At 37.0% G+C, this 17,134-nt stretch overlaps 1 protein-coding gene across 3 annotated transcripts in view; it reads right to left on the reverse strand.

Moving 5' to 3' along the window:
* Window positions 1-4,992: 4,992 nt before the first annotated feature.
* The window catches only part of LOC132101406 (tetraspanin-18-like), a 48,806-nt gene continuing 36,664 nt past the window's right edge, over window positions 4,993-17,134 (reverse strand). For all 3 annotated transcript variants that reach the window (XM_059506339.1, XM_059506338.1, XM_059506340.1), the window contains 7 exons: window positions 13,751-13,846; window positions 8,107-8,301; window positions 7,637-7,711; window positions 7,438-7,536; window positions 7,125-7,301; window positions 5,895-5,978; window positions 4,993-5,169 (listed from right to left, as the gene is read on the reverse strand). In XM_059506339.1, coding sequence (XP_059362322.1) covers window positions 5,122-5,169; window positions 5,895-5,978; window positions 7,125-7,301; window positions 7,438-7,536; window positions 7,637-7,711; window positions 8,107-8,301; window positions 13,751-13,846 — 774 coding nt within the window. In that variant the 3' untranslated portion in view covers window positions 4,993-5,121. The remainder of the gene's footprint in view (window positions 5,170-5,894; window positions 5,979-7,124; window positions 7,302-7,437; window positions 7,537-7,636; window positions 7,712-8,106; window positions 8,302-13,750; window positions 13,847-17,134) is intronic.

The raw sequence follows: 17,134 nt of genomic DNA on the forward strand, positions 1-17,134 counted from the left end.
CACAATAAAGTTGTGACATGTTGCTGCTCGTTGTTGTATAATCTTGGCGGATCTTCGTACTGCTCGTGTGTTTAATTGTTGAGAATGCTGTTAATTAATGGAAGTGTTGCTCTGCAAGCCTTACGTGCCTCAATTAAAATAATTTCTGTTATTCTTGCACAATGTGTAACGTTGTTTATTTTAAGGAGTAACTCTGCAGCTCATAATTATATGTTCAGCTGAATTTAGCATGTTGTATATTGTTGTAGTTAATGTGCAGCAAAGTAATCTTTGAACAGAGTGTACATATAGTGTACTACTGCATTTCTAAGTTTGTATTTACTTAGTAATCATCATTTATTATAACACTGCATTCAAGTCATACATAACAAAACTATAATGTAATTTTGATTGTGTTTGTTTTATTATATACCTGCTAGGCATGTAATAATTCTTTGATATTTATATAAAGAGTTTAAATTTACTGGTTTATGCCTGTATCTCTATTTCAGAACCACACACACTTTAAACCTTTATCTCAATAAAACACCTAAACGGAACATCTTTTCTGCATTCTAATCGATGCCCCCTGGTGGTCACAACCTTCTAAAGACCAGTCAAATTACAGTATATAGTCCTTACCAATCTCCACAACAATGACAACTTTATTCAGCATTGTCTTCTCTTCCAGGTTTGTTGTGAGTGCATTCACGCTGCTGACGTGTTTTCTTTGTTATTGGGCGCACCAGAAAACACTTCAGCAGCATCGTGAACGCACTCACAGCAGACACAGAAGAGAAGACAATGCTGAATAAAGTCAGATTTTTGTTAATTTCGGACCAAAATGTATTTTCGATGCTTCAACAAATTCTAACTGACCCTCTGATGGCACATGGACTACTTTGATGATGTTTTTCTTACCTTTCTGGACATGGACAGTATACCGTACACACAGTTTCAATGGAGGGACTGAGAGCTCTCGGACTAAATCTAAAATATCTTAAACTGTGTTCCGAAGATGAACGGAGGTCTTACTGGTTTGGAACGACATGATGGTGAGTTATTAATAACATCATTTTCATTTTTAGATGAACTATCCCTTTAAGCTAAGAGAAAGGGCGGGGTTGCTATGGATGATTTCAGGATGCTTACTAACTATGCCCACAGTAATTGGCTGATAGTCTCTCTCAGAGATTTATTAATAGAAATATTGTAGAGCAGGATGTTGCCATATATAACGGTTTAAAAATAAAAATGTTACCACATTCAAATAAACATTTTGAAATGCAGAATAAGTGTCACTAACTAAACAAGTAACCTACATGTTCAGCTAATTGTCAGCCTCTTAAATGTATACTTCTCGTAAACAATTAGTGAATATGCATATAAACAGCCTTTTAATTAAAAGAATAGAATAATCATGGCTGATAATAATGTATGCAAACATAATAAATGAATAAATAAAAACTGGATGCAAGAACAGCTGTTACTTCATGCCCAGCCAGTTAATGAAAACAAGGATAAAATCAAAGGAAAATTAGGAGTTGAGGTAACCTCCAAAACCAAAGCTGATACCTATTTAAAAGGTCATTATCATCAAATGTTTCTAAAATGTTCACATTCAGAGGCAGATTGCCGGCAACAGCCATTTTAGAAATATTTTGTGGCTTGTTCTTAGTGACTTAGGAGTCCTCTTCACGACTCCCAACTTTTCACAGATTTAGGAGCTATTTACAATGATGTCAACATTGAATCAGCCAATAGAGAGCCTGCTCATGTCACAGCAGCTCAACACTAATCATTTAATGTAAGTACAATAAAATAATTTCATTAAGACACTGAAATATTTTAATATTTAAATTTTGCATTGTGCAAAATTATCACAAATGGTACTGATGCACTTAAATTGTTTTAAATTGGTATGTTCCATCAGTGGCTCAAACAACTCCAGGAAAGCCCACAATCCTCTTGAAAGTGGCTTGTTTTTGCAGCATGGTTTGACGGGCAGATGGAAAGTCAAAGGACTGCCATATAGTAGTGGCAAAAATTAATACTGTCCTTTGAAATTTGACATCTTCACGTTAATGCATCACTTTTTGCCACTACTATCACCAACTTCACTTGGCGGGTGGTGGTTGTTTCATTTCACAGCCTCATGAGGGCGGCAGACATCTTTTGAGATCTCTGCTGAAAAACAAACTAAGGAGTGAAGAGTTGGGATGGTGCAGGGATCCACGAAAACTGTTGTGGGACAAAGGTGAGTTGGCTGTATATATTTTATTGCTGTCAAACAATTAATCATGATTAATTGCAAACGAAATAAAGTTTTTTTATGTGTGTACTGTGTATATTATGCATAAATATACACACATGCATGTATATATTTCAGATTTTTTTAAAATATATATATTAAATATATATATATATATATATATATATATATATATATATATATATATATATATATATATATATATAATATATAAATTATATGAATATAAATGTATGCATGCAAATACATATAAATAATTTCAAAATATATACTGTAAGTGTGTGTATTTATATAGATATAATGAATATACATTTTGGATGCGATTAATCATTTGACAGCACTAATATATTTACTACAAATATCATTTATTTCAAACTGAGACCAGCGCAGACTTGAGGTGCCAGAAACAAATTTCTTAACTTATTTCTTAAGAAGATTTTCGTGAATCCATGAGCTCTGTGACCACACAGCAAAGAGAGGGAACTCTGAGGAAGGACCATTAAACCGTGACAAAATACTCTGATGTTCCCTCAGATGTTCACTTAATTTCTGGGGAGGCCAGATGGATCCTTTGCACTGGGGTCATGTTGTGCACTGGCTAGTTTCTTTGAGAACCAAGGGGCTGAAAGAGTTGGGTTTGGGGCTGGTGCAGTCGAGATGGATTGTTGACACTCCAGTCAAGTGTAGTAGGTGCTGGAGATTGTTGATGCTCCAATCAGATACAGAGCAGACTGGAACGAGAAGGACTTTGGTGCTCCTGTCAGATGCAGGGCTGACAAGAGAGCGGAGGATGTTGGCACTCCATTCTGGCACAGAGTGGACAAAATTACAGCACTCCAATCAAATGGGGAGCTAACAGGAGTTGGAAGAGCGTCAATGCTCTGTTCATGCTTAGAGCAGACTGGAACAGGGAGGACATTATCATCATCCTCAGGGAGATCTTTACTGTCACTGGTATGAAGATCTGCCACCTCTTCGTTGAGAAAAGACCCACCTCCAAAACTTTTCTTCTTTTTAATGGCATCCTCCTTCCTTCCCCTCAATTTTTTACCAACATTTTTCACATCCCTCTCCCTTCCATTTAGTGCTAATTCAGTGTCTATGTGTTACTGTATTTTAAAACGAGTGGAAAGCGTTTCTTGAAATTTGTGACAATAAAGCATTTTATTTTATTTTATTTGTACTGCTGTCTTGAACTTGAACTCGTCTTTACAATCCTTATCCTTATATTTTCTTACAACTTAATGTGGGTTTAAAAGCCAATTTAAAAAAAGTTTTTTACACTTTTTTTTTTCAAAAACTTGGGTAAAACCCCAGTGTTGTTAAGAGTGCAGCGTGTCTTTTTATTCAATTGAATTTATTGATTAAATAAGAACCTGACTCAAGAGGACACAGATATGACAATCATTTTTTTAATACTAATAAGCCAACAGGCTTTTTTATTTTTTTGCTCAAGTTATTTCAGGGTTTTGATCTCTCAACATTTAAACTTTGACTATAGCCTAGACCTTTGGCAGTTTAATTGTAGCCTATCTATATATGAACCTGTGTAGTGTATGTCTAGGGCCCAAACATAACCTCAAGTCCTGTCCTGCTTACCTGTTATTACAATTTTCCACTTTCTTTTCCATTCTTCATGTTTTCCTTGGCTGCATTCATCAGTCAACGCTAACATTCATTTAGAGCTCCTGGGATTCAACCTTATTTTCTTCATGCATGGGGAATACACAGGGCCTAATTGTAGCCTGTATGTTCAATTATACTATTGAAGGGTATTTTTTATGTGTAAAGGATAGCCTAGCTACTGAAAACTATTTTCTCCTATTTCCTTTCTCAAGAAAATGAAAGTTATTAATTTTTAACATTAACTTATATATTATTAATATATATTATTTATACTATTGTAATATATCAATCTGCAAAACAAAAGTTTTTTTTTTTTGCATTCCTTTATCACTACTAAATTTTGTTTAAAGGAAAATTTGATATAGAAATTTGATACCCATTCTCAGTGGGAAAGTGCCCAAGAATCATTGATCAAAAAAAGTTGCCTGGCAAAATTGCTAAAAAGTTTCCCCGTGACCGTGTATCATCAGCCTTAGACTCCCAAAGGTCAGAATTATAGTGACACTGAGATTCTGAGCAAATGGTTCATCAGAGATTCCTTTAATGTTAACCTCATCTTCAATACAAATGCATACACATCAATTTCAGCTAAAATCACAAAGAATTACTATTACAATAAACATCACATTACGAAAAAAAAAATGCTGGTCTTCAAGCAGGGAAGTGGTACATTCACCCACACACGCAAACACACACACAGATCTCCAACATCCACAAATGAATTGATAAAAATGTAAATTCACATGACTATACAACACTAATATAATGTGCTTGTGAAAGCTTGCATTCAAGGACTGTGGTGATGTCTTGGTGACAGGAGAGTGGTTTGTTCTATTTTTTTTTATTTTTGTTTTTACTAAAAGCACAAATGCCTATACAAACAAGCCAGCATTACTCAGTATAAATATTCTTCATCCAAAATCAGTGCAGCACCTTCTTCATCTGTTTTTCAGGCTTTATCTGGTCTATTTAACACCTGGTCGAAATTATGCATGGGCTCTATGACAAAAAGCCCATTAAATCTTCGCAGTATCCAAAGAATGTTCTTTTTTTGTTATTGTTTTATTTTGTTACCTTGTACCTCAAAGGTCCAGCTGTGAAGTACAGGTCAATGATTGTTTTTTTTTTTTTTTGTTCCTTAATAATTTTAGAGATATAAAATGGAGTTAAACATTCTTTGACAAGTGGTTCAGTTTTCTTTTGTGGTGTCTTCCTTTTTGAAAAAGTCTTTCGGTGTACTTGATCTATTGGATTCCCCTGAACAGACACATGGCAAAAACCATAGCGAAAAGCTGTTGAGACAAGAAACAAACATCTTATATAGATCCATATGAAAGTAAACAAACAGTTATGAATCATTTAAATAGTTTTGCTTGATTTAGTTATATTAAATAATCAAGACACATTCAATCTCAAATTCAAAAAAAGCTTCATTCACCTTCCTTGCTAAATTGAAACTGTTCTGTTAATCAATTTAAAGGGACAGTTCACCTCAAAATTACAATTCTGTTATTAATCATTAAACCCATTTGACCAATGAATAAAGTCATTATATCTGTTTTCACTGCGCACAAAAAATATTCATGTAACTTCATAAAACTACGGTTGAACCACTGATGTCACATGGACTATTTTAATGATTTCTTTACTACTTTTCTGGGCCTTGAATGGGGTAGCTGCATTGCTGTCTATGGAGGGTCAGAAAGCTCTTTGATTTCATCAAAAATATCTTAATTTGTGTTTCAAAGATGAACGAAGGTCTTATGGGTTTAGAACAACATGAGGATAAGTAATTAATGACAGAATTTTCATTTTTCCCTTTTAATTTGTATTGTATAGCATGATGATCTCAGAAGTCACTCACTTCTGCTGTCTGCCTCCAGCACATTACCACATGAGGGCAGCAATGATTCAATTTACACGACTGTCTCTCTTCTCGTGCTCTGTGGCAATTCTCTCAAGCTCTGTCCTAAACTATTCTCTGAGATAATAGAACAGACATCATGGAATGTCATACCTCAATCGTGAGTACAACAATAGCCAGGGCACCAGCAACATAGATGTACAACTCAAAGTAGTCCACAACCGCTGAATAGCAGCCCTGCAGATCCAAACATAAAGAAAAACATTTTTTATTAGTACAATTTTGTGAAATAATGGTATTATATAGACACCTATACATGTTGTCTCTAAATCTAAAAAAAAGTTAATATAACTTGTTCACTATGTTCTGTTGTAACCAGTTCATTGAGTTTGAATGAGTGAATGAATCATTGCTCTGATCTCTTCCATTAGTTTTTTCAGACTTTTCCTTTTAGTTCATTTCAATTTTTCAGACTTCTTACAAGCAACAACTGATCTTTTTTTGAATTATTTATACTTTCAATCAAACAATTGCTTACTCTCACTCTCACTCAACAAAACCAACCAATATTTCAGTCTCTTAAAAGAACAATCCAGCTGAAACAACAGTACAGTTGAACAGGCTGCTCACTTATTCTTACAGTTTCATTTTCATTCCTGTAAAAAATGAAATATTGTGCCATCTTGAGTATAGTTACATCTAAATCTAGAGGATCGCTAAGGCATTAGACATACAAGTATGACTTTTGTTACAGCTGCTTTGAAAAAAAATTGACTCTGTAATGGACAATTTGATCATGAATCAAACTGACTCTGATCTGATATCAAATGAACATCTGACTGAAAGAGAAGATTATCAGTGAACAATGATTCAACAATGAGCCTTTCCTTCACACAAAACTATCATATTACTCCAGATGAGCACACAAGTCATATGGACTATTTTAGTGTTTTTTTCCCTTTCTTTCTTTTTCATAATTATGATGTTAAACAGCTGTGAAGTGTGTAAACATTTTTCCAAATGACAAAAAAAAAAAAAAAGTCATTTTACAAATACACTCAACAGGGTTTGGAACTACATGAGGGTGAGTGAACTTGTAACTTTTTAATACAAGTATGCATGACTAGAGGACATCTGTCTAAAAACCCATGCTGACCCTTACTTAAGTTTTACTGCCCCTGCTCGCTTTCACAGAACCTCTCACACGCACTCACATTCCCCAGACACTGAGGACATGGAAAAGCACTAGTCAGCATTGGGAGAGCTGAAGCTGAGTGGTAACCCTATTCCTCTTTTCCTGTTTTTCTGCTCTAGTTAAATCCGAGCTATGAGCTTTTGAGCAGGCAGAGGGGATGTGACGTATCCAGAAGTACGAGAGCCCACCTTGTTGTTCCGGTATAGCATGCTGCCTGACAGGCATTCCTCCCTGTTACTGAAGCCTGCTTCTCCAACATGATTATTCCTACGGCAGCAGGCCTCAGGCACCACTTCACCACGGTTTATTAACCTGAAGATGCTTTCCTCAAAGTCCTCTGGACTGTTCACTCCACAGCAGTCAAACTAGAGGGATGCAGAGCCAGGCAAATATTAGTTAATATAAGCTAATTTTTTAGCTTAATGAGGAATTAATGGGTTAAATAAGTTTGGTAAACACTGATTCACAGTAGCCGATGTTTAAGGAACAAACAAGACCTACTGTATTCATAATGGCGTTCCACGTTGATGTGAAGACATCAGTGTTGTTGTAGCCTTGGTAGTGCCTCTTGAGTTCCTTAGTAAAGTGTTCTCTGGTCAGCTGTACACACACATGTACAAATTAAAATATTAAAGATATTAGCAGCACGCCAACACTGAAAACATGAAGCTGACTCAACATGTTGGACATGGTCACTCACATGTTCCCGGAAGATGAAGGCGAGAATGGCTGCCGCCAGCTCTGCCAGGAATATAATGAGGATCAGCATGAAGAACTGCAGAGAGAGGAGGATTTTGTCACACAGGCTGTGTTTGGGTCAGACAGCTGTACTAACAGACTAAATCCTGTCTGTATCAATATCTGCTATGAAACAGGTCTGTATTTTGCTATACTTTTAACAATGTTGGCTTCTCTAAATGGGTTTGCACAACAATACCATGAAAGAATCATTCTGGGCTCCCCAAAGAACTTTCAGTGAAGAGTTCTTAAAAGAACCATTCTTTTCTTAGTGTGAGAAACATTTGAATAATTTAAAGAACCTTTTTCCACTGTAAAGAATCTTATGTCCAAAGGAAAGGTTTTCAAGGTTCTTTATGGAGCCATAGATGTATGTAGCCTAAGTGTCAACAGCTTGAAACATAGTGTCCTCTCCAATAAACTGTGACTCACAAAAAGCAGCAAACACTTGTTTTCTCGTATGGCTCCGCAGCAGCCCAGGAAGCCCAGCAGGAAAAGCATGCCCCCCATGGCCAGGATGATGTAGACGCCCGTGAAGAGAAGGGGGTTGGCTGCCACTATCTCCCTAAAACCCGTGGGGTCCACCACCACCCACACCCCAACACCAAGGAGGAAGGAGCCACCCAGCTGTGGAGATGGAAAGATAAAGAAACAATCCATTTAATATTACTATATTACAGTTTGTGTTATTTTTATAAAGCAAAAAAATAAATCAATTTCTTCTTGCCCTGAAAAGCGAAATTAAATTTTTGATACATTTATTTAAACTTATGCAGTGTCTACAGTAAAATTAGGAAGGTTTCCTAGGGTTGATAAAGGGGCTATAGTTATTTTATATTTTTTATTTTGACGCATTCAAATTTGAGGAGTAACATTTAAAGGCATAGTTCACCCAAAAATGATAACCCTCATGTCATTTTAAACCTATATGACATTTTCTTTTTCTTTTTTCTATACAATGGAAGTCAATGGTTACCACAACTGTTTGGTCATAAAATATCTTGATGAAATTATGAATTTTGGGTGAACTATCCCTTGATTGATGCTAAAATATTGGTTCAGGCATACAAATCTCAAGTTAATCTTCATTGTGATTGGATCAGTTAACACAGGGCCACTTCACACCCTTCACATCATCTAAAATAATTTCCTACCTATTACAGAAAAAAAAATCATAAAAAATGATTACAGTTCAGCCATTCTGCATCTTTCCCATTTACTAGCCAACCATTTTGGTTCAGTTTTTGGCAACAGTAGGTTTTTAATGAGGGCTTAAGACTCTTGAACATACAACAATTATTATTATTTATTTATTGAAAATATGTTTTTACTCAATCAGCAGTAATTGAAAAGCCTTGAACAAGGCTGAAATCTCCTAAAAAAAAAAAAAGCAACTTAATTTTCACAGTATCCATATTATTATTTTTAATGGAAATCAATGTTTTATTATATAAAAATGGTCCTTAAGCTCCTTGTTATAATCATATTCACATACCATAGTATAATTTAACATCAGATAATACCGTTGGTATTTTAGTGAATTAGTAGAATTATTTCAGATAAAGGATTCTACTAATGGCACAAAGTTACATTCAAGACACATTCTATGAAAGCAATATGCAGTAATATCCACTTAACATCCTCTAATAAAATAACACTCTTTAACATAAAATAAAAAAGATAATGATTGCTGATTTTTTTGCAAGTGTCGGATTAATGATTGTGATAAATATGTTAAATTATCATGTACCACAAACTGCTGAGTTGTATGCACAATACTTGGTAAAGTGAACACAAAGCTTAACATGCTACCGAGCAGAGAGAGTATACTAATGGGCTCGACTGTTGAAAATAAATCTTTTTTGAGTAAACGGCTACTGAAAGTGAACGCTTCCAGAGAGGAGGGGGAAGGTGAATGCATAGAGGAGCTTGAGGAGATTTAACAGGCGAGTCAAAGACAGTCGAGTGGGGGCTGGGAAATGCTGCTGTTTCTTTTGCAGCTTCCCACAATCCTCTACCTGTCAAAGTGATACCCTTCCTCCACACAATCGTTCATAGACACACACACACACACACACGGATGAAGGTTTGAGCAGGCACCAGACTGGTGATTAAGCAGCTCAAGAAGCATGTGTGTGTGTGTGTGTGTGGTGGGTTTTGAGATAAGAGCCTCACACAAAAACATGTTCCTCAGTCTCTCTCTCGTGAGCCAAACCTGGGATTCTTTTCATGGATGGCATTAGCAATGTGTCTGTCAAGCGGAGTCCTGTCACAACAGCTATTTTTGTCATGAACAGATTCCATAAACAGCTTGACTGTATCACTAAATTGGTGTTTTAATAGTTTTTAGGCTTGAATAAATATGAGCAGCTGTTTTTATCTTATTAAATGGATTTCAGAGAATTATATTAACATTTTGAAACAAAAACAAGCTATTTTATTGTTGCCATTGCACTTACGTGTGTACATCACATTATTCTCGCTGTTAGGAGATAATTAATTCAGTCAAATGAAATCCAAACCTTTCCCCGTCTATGCCAATCCCACAGTGGCCATTTATATTGTCAACCTAGATAGATGATCAAAGAAGCACTTTCTGTCTCTTCTCTCCTTCTCTTTTTGTATCTTCCCCTCTTTTGCTTTAAAATGTTTAAACAAGTAGTTGTTCTGATACACATCTGTGAATCCTAATAGTCTACAGGCTGAATTTTGGGGGAAATAAAGTCAAAGAATATCTTTGAGAAAAAAATAGTACACTTTCGTATAATGTACTTTTAAAAAGAGTAGGCTACAACAGGGCTAAAAGAACACCTTAAGAAAAGATTTGCTGCGCCAATAATGTATAATTGCAGAAAAAATATATACGTATTAAACATTAATGGAGCAACAGATTTTGTGTGAAAATAAACCATGCAATTCTTTTATTTTGTTTAAAAATCTTATAAATGTATAAGGTGGGAAGGCACACAGTATTGATATAAATACTTTTTCTGTGTGTGTTTTAATAATGTCTACGTTAATACTTGTTCAAAACAATCACTTTAGCAAAGTTTGTACTATTTTCTGCTTATTTTGAAAAATAAAATAATGAATTTCTGTTTAATAAATATACTATACTAAAATATGTTAATATAAAAATATATATTTTAAAATACAGAAACAAAATCATAAAAAAAGATTGTAAAAAGCATTAAAGGAGATCCCAGAACAATGTAACAGATTTACAGCAGTAACAACAAATTAAATTTTATTATGTAATATGATTAATATCATGTTTTTAAATATAATGGTTTCATTCTAAACATGGGGATTATCTCTAATATGGACACCCAACATAATATATGATATTTACCATCTGAATCTAACAATGTCAAGTTAACAAATGGAAAAGTCAGCCATCTATTAATTATCATGGTAATTACTGTGTATTTATTAAGAAAAAATTTGTCTCAAAATATATGGATTAATTTGAGCGGTTCTCACTTGCTACTTTGCTATCTACAACATTTAAAAATATATAATACATAAAATATTAGATCAAGTAAGCATAGAATCAATTTTACGCTGCTGCCCTCGATCGCTTCAAAGATCAGCCAAATACATTTACATTTATTAATTTAGCTGGTGCTTTTTTATCCAAAGCGACTTACAATTGCTATATATGTCAGAGGTCGCACGCCTCTGGAGCAACTAGGGGTTAAGTGTCTTGCTCAGGGACACACTGGCATTTCACAGTGGATTCGAACCCGGGTCTCTTACACCACAGGCATGCATCTTATACACTGCGCTAACACCACCAAATATACACGTGCATCTTGAAAAGCAAATGTTCTGGAATGTGCTACACCAGGTTTTTGTGCCATCTAGTGGTTTAGAGGAAAATAATATCAAAGGTGCCTTTGACCCCAGGATGCCCTTTAGCACCGTTGTCGGGTTCCCAGTCCCAGAAACGTAGCAAGTAGAGATCATCGTAAAACAGTCCATGTGACATCAGTGGCTCAACTTCAATTTTGTGAAGCTACGAGATTTCTTTTTGGGCGAAAACAAAAATAATATAATTTATTCAACAATTCTTCTCCCTGAGTTACCGCCTTCCACCATTTTGGCCACAACGCATGTACGCGCTTTTCCCTGGACGTAATCAGCATAATCAGCATTGGTTACATTCACGAGAAATCACCTGCATGCTGAACATAAACAACGCTGCTTACCGTATTTTTCGGACTATAAGTCGCACCTAAGTATAAGACGCAATCGTCCAAAAATACGTCACGATGAGGAAAAAAACATACATATGTCGCACTGGACTATAAGTCGCATTTATTTAGAACCAAGAACCAAGAGAAAACATTACCATCTACAGCCGCCAGAGGGCGCTCTATGTTTTCAGTGTAGGCTACAGGAGCACTGAGCAGCATAGAGCGCCCTCTCACGGCTGTAGATGGTAATGCTTTCTCTTGGTTCATTTCTCTTGGATCATTTCTCTCGGTTCATGTCAAATTAATTTTGATAAATAAGTCACACCTGCCCCCCCCCCCTCCCGGAGGGGGTCAGGTTTGGTGACAACATGATTTCGTCTCTGCTCTTTGCGGATGATGTTGTCGTGTTGGCCTCATCAAGCCAGGACCTTCAGCATGCACTGGGACGGTTTGCAGCCGAGTGTGAAGCGGCTGGGATGAGAATCAGCACCTCCAAATCCGAGGCCATGGTCCTCAGTCGGAAAAGGGTGGCTTGCCCACTTCAGGTTGGTGGAGAGTTCCTGCCTCAAGTGGAGGAGTTTATGTATCTTGGGGTCTTGTTCACGAGTGAGGGAAGGATGGAACGGGAGATTGACAGACGGATCGGTGCAGCTTCTGCAGTAATGCGGTCGATGTACCGGTCTGTCGTGGTGAAGAAAGAGCTGAGCCGCAAGGCGACGCTCTCGATTTACCGGTCAATCTACGTTCCTACTCTCACCTATGGTCATGAGCTTTGGGTCATGACCGAAAGGACAAGATCCCGGATACAGGCGGCCGAAATGAGCTTTCTCCGCAGGGTGGCTGGGCGATCCCTTAGAGATAGGGTGAGAAGCTCAGTCACCCGGGAGGAGCTCAAGAGTAGAGCCGCTGCTCCTCCACATAGAGAGGGGTCAGTTGAGGTGGCTCGGGCATCTGTTCCGGATGCCTCCTGGACGCCTTCCCGGGAAGGTGTTCCGGGCGCGTCCCACTGGGAGGAGACTCCGGGGAAGACCTAGGACACGCTGGAGAGACTATGTCTCCCGGCTGGCCTGGGAACGCCTCGGTGTCCCCCCAGAAGAGCTGGAGGAAGTGTCTAGGGAGAGGGAAGTCTGGGGTTCTCTGCTTAGACTGCTGCCCCCGCGACCCGGCCCCGGATAAGCGGAAGAAGATGGATGGATGGAAGTCACACCTGACTATAAGTCGCAGGACCAGCCAAACTATGAAAAAAGTGCGACTTATAGTCCGGAAAATACGGTACGTCAAAACGGACAACACACCCATACATTGTTACCATGAAGCGGAAGCAGGTGTATGCGTCATCATACTCTCTCCATAATGGCAGCGTGCCGCTGCAAACGGGATGAGGAAGAGAAGAATTGTTAAATAAAGTCATTATTTTTGTAATATTCTCGTAGCTTCGTAAAATTACAGTAGAACCCCTGATGTCAGATGGACTATATTACAGATGCAAATTTTCATTTTTGGGTGAACTAACCCTTTAAATTTTATTAAAAAAATATTTCTTAGGTATTATTTATTTAACAAAAATTTGAAGTCAAAGTCAAATATCCGCTAGTCTTAGGTAGTCTAAGCTCATTCACTTGGTGGCCATCTTGGTAGCACTCAAAAGCAGTTACTTGGCCAGCTAATGCACATTCTAGAGTAAACAAACTCTATCAAATAGGTGACTAGCTGTTGTAAATGAAAGGCGGAACTTCTACTCCTTTAATCGGTACAGTATAACCGCTCCAGTTTCTCACATTTATTTCTCTATGAGTAGTCTGTATCTTTCCCTTTGTACTTCTCTACTACTCTGCTATAGCTCACTGTTCGTCAACGTCAGACACATAAATACTCACAAAGATAAGGAAGTTGAAGACAAACATGAGGTACTTGATGCAGCTGAGGCAATCTACTTCCATGCTCGTCCCCCTTGCTGAAGCCTCCCCGAGCCCCTTGGAAGAAAAACAAACATAGCATCATCTCTGAATTTAATCAGAAACACTCACAATCGAGCCTTTCATCTACACATTGACACTCAGAACAAAAAACATTTGTACTAAAGCACTGTCAAAAAACTTAAAAGGTTCACACAGTTTGTACGACACTTAACAAAGTAATTCTAGCATCAAAAAAGGCTTTTCAGCAAAATCCTTTTTTCAAAGTGCATTCAAACAAGGTGAATTCAGGGTTCCCATGTGCATACTAAATTGTCGGCCAAACAAATTTTTTTTTTCTTTAAAGGTACAGCCTCCCTTTTAGTGGAATTAATGATGAGAGGCTCTTGTGTTTCAGCAGACCATCCTTCTACCTGAAAAGCACTCTCTGGGATGAAGGCCTATTACGACGCCACTTTCCTTAAATGAAATGGGGCCTTTTTCATTAGTTCTAGGAGAGTGCTAACAGCCAGCACTAGCAGAGCTAGCCTACCATTACTCAGACAGCACACAGAGGGTGTATTACATGAGGGTATCCTTAAATACATGTTTGAGTGCAAACTTATCTCGCTGTGCAGTGCTAATAAATGCAATGCAAACAACAATACATGATGGATCGCAAGCATTATTAATAGATATAGTAATCATAGTAGTGAGAAAGCTGTGGAAGAGAGAGGTCGGGGAAAATCACTTGTGTGTTGACTTGGAACCAGAAATAGAATGTGGCTTGATGACAAGTACACTAACCATGACCTTTCTTTTTGTTTTTTCCCCCTGACTTCTTGTTTTCTTTGTATTTTCCTATCTTGTCAGATGCAATCCCATTTTGTTCTAGCGGAACTTTCTCAAAAAAAGTTTTTTGGCTCCCTCAGTGTTATTTCTTTGGCTCACTCTGTATCACCGAAAAAAAGTGGTTTCCTAGAGTTCTATAGATCTTTATTGAAGAGATGAGTCTACTGTATATCATCTATATCAGGGATTTCAAACTGGACTGGAAGCGGGTCCAGGGGAAATTTGAAAGGTGTAGTGAGAGAGTGAGAGCGAGAAAGAGAGAGACAAAAGGGATTTATACTTATATCTATGTCCATCTATATTTACATTATTTAAACTTCATACATTAATAAAATATTATTTAAAACAATATTATTAACACATTTTTCAATATTAGTTACAATTTTTTTTCTTAAAAGTTTTAAAAGGTGACATATTTTGAAAATCTGACTTTTTCCATGTTCAAGTGCTATAATCGGATCCCTGGTGCATCTAACAAACCAGACAATTTGAAAAAGAACAACCCTGTAAACTTTTTTGGTAAGTATTTCTCTGCAAGTTTTTGCTCCCTGCCTGCATAGAAAATGAATATTATTATAATATTACTGCCCCCTAATTAGCAAGTTTCCACCCATGGCACCACCAATTAAATTTTTTTAATACATTTTTTTACAAGCAACAACGGTATAGCAGTGCTAATGCCATGGCGAAGGTCGAGCAAAGCATGCTAACTGTTCTATCTTTGGCTGCACTGACAAGCACAGAAAACTATTTAGAGTATAAATTACGTATAAATATGACTTTTTTAAGATTTATTTTTACCATGTGCAATGGTGCTGTATGTCGCGTGCTGCCCACAAGGCTATAGGCGGCGACATAAATAGGTCTTTAAACATTCAAAAATATATATAGCTGTAATTGTATTTAAGGATTTGGGTACCTCACAAGGAAATCATCATATTTTGGGGTCTTTATCAAATATATTGAAAAGTTCTGGGGCCGGATCCACAAAAAAATTCTTCTAACTTAAGAAAAAAGATAAGAAAAATTTGTATTCCCCAAAAAAATCTTCTTAAGAATCATCGTAAATAACTTCTTAAATTTAGGACAGCCCCAGACTTGTCTTAAATCCCACACAATAATTATTATTTAATGAATTTATTGGGTTATTTCAAATTAATTGTTATATTTAAGCATTACAACAACAGCTACATATAATACACAGGAGGACTAGGGATGTGCACGAGTTTTCTGAAGGGACTGCAATGACTGTTAATGTAAACATGATCGGTCATGTTTAGACTGTGTGTGACGCTGCTTTTTGCTGACTTATTAGCAACTCTAAAACGAGTCAGATAGGGAGCTTTAATTGAACGCGTTAATTTGAGCTTATAAATACATTATCTTTGGCAGAATTCAGCTCTGTGGAAGCGCGGACTCAAATACCGGAAGCGTTCAGTCAGATGAGAGCGCAAAAACAGCACAAACTGAATGAAACGTATCGCTGCAGCTTGAGACAGACTGTTTTAAAAGTAACTTTTCAAAAACAGGCCGCATTAAAAACGTGAAGCTGAGCTCCAGGCAAAGTCGCGAAAAAAATATACAGTCTATGGTGCATGCTTATGATTATTAGGGTAATCTACAGGAAGCGCAAGGAGACAATAGTGCGAGTTTAGCAGTGCGTCATGTATTCATTCAAATAACGGCTGTTATTTTTTTCTTAAGAATTTTTTTTTTAAATGTTCTTAAGAATGTATTTGAGAACTTATTAAGAATTTTCAAGAATTGCACTTAAGAACAGTCTTACGAACTTTGTGGAATTTATCTTAAGAAATTTCTTAATTTATTTCTTAAGAAGATTTTCGTGAATCCGGCCCCTGATCCGACAAACATTGTTGCTCTTTTGTAGAATAATGATTTGGGGAAATAATGATGATCTTACAATCTTTCCCTGCCCAAAGAAATAGAAGGAGATGCAGCCTGTGTTTAATGGATCCTTTCAATTAAACGAGAGCCCTGGTATCAAAAGTGTTGGCAAAGTGCTTATAGCACCCTCAGGGCAATTAGTGTTTTAATTACTCTCATTCTTAACAAAGGCCAAACCAGGGGGTTTAATTAGGGTCGCATATTAAAGCTTTCATTAGCAGCATCTGATGACCTCTCTTGTATAATTTGATATGTTTTTTGATATGTCGGCGAAGCCATTTGCACCTGGATGTGTGAGCGTGGGCCGAGAATGGCGTAAAAGCTTTAAAAAAGTGGTCCTGCAAAATTAGTATTTCTCTGGTTTTGTGTAAAAACTTTGGCATGATGCTTAGCTTGCTGAGTGCAGGAGACCAACACACTCCCAGTTGGAATGCACTGGTGTAAAGCATCTTGGATCCCAGTATAAATCAAACTGCCTGCGGATCGGAGCTGGCTCTGGAGAAAGTGCAGAATAAACAGGCTATTTTTCCCAAGACTCCCAAAGCACTGCATTGATCATCAATCAAACACACATAGCTACATGTAACAGGAAGGTCTGCAGTGAAACTA

Source organism: Carassius carassius, chromosome 23 (genome assembly GCF_963082965.1).
Source record: "Carassius carassius chromosome 23, fCarCar2.1, whole genome shotgun sequence".
Lineage (NCBI taxonomy): Eukaryota > Metazoa > Chordata > Actinopteri > Cypriniformes > Cyprinidae > Carassius > Carassius carassius.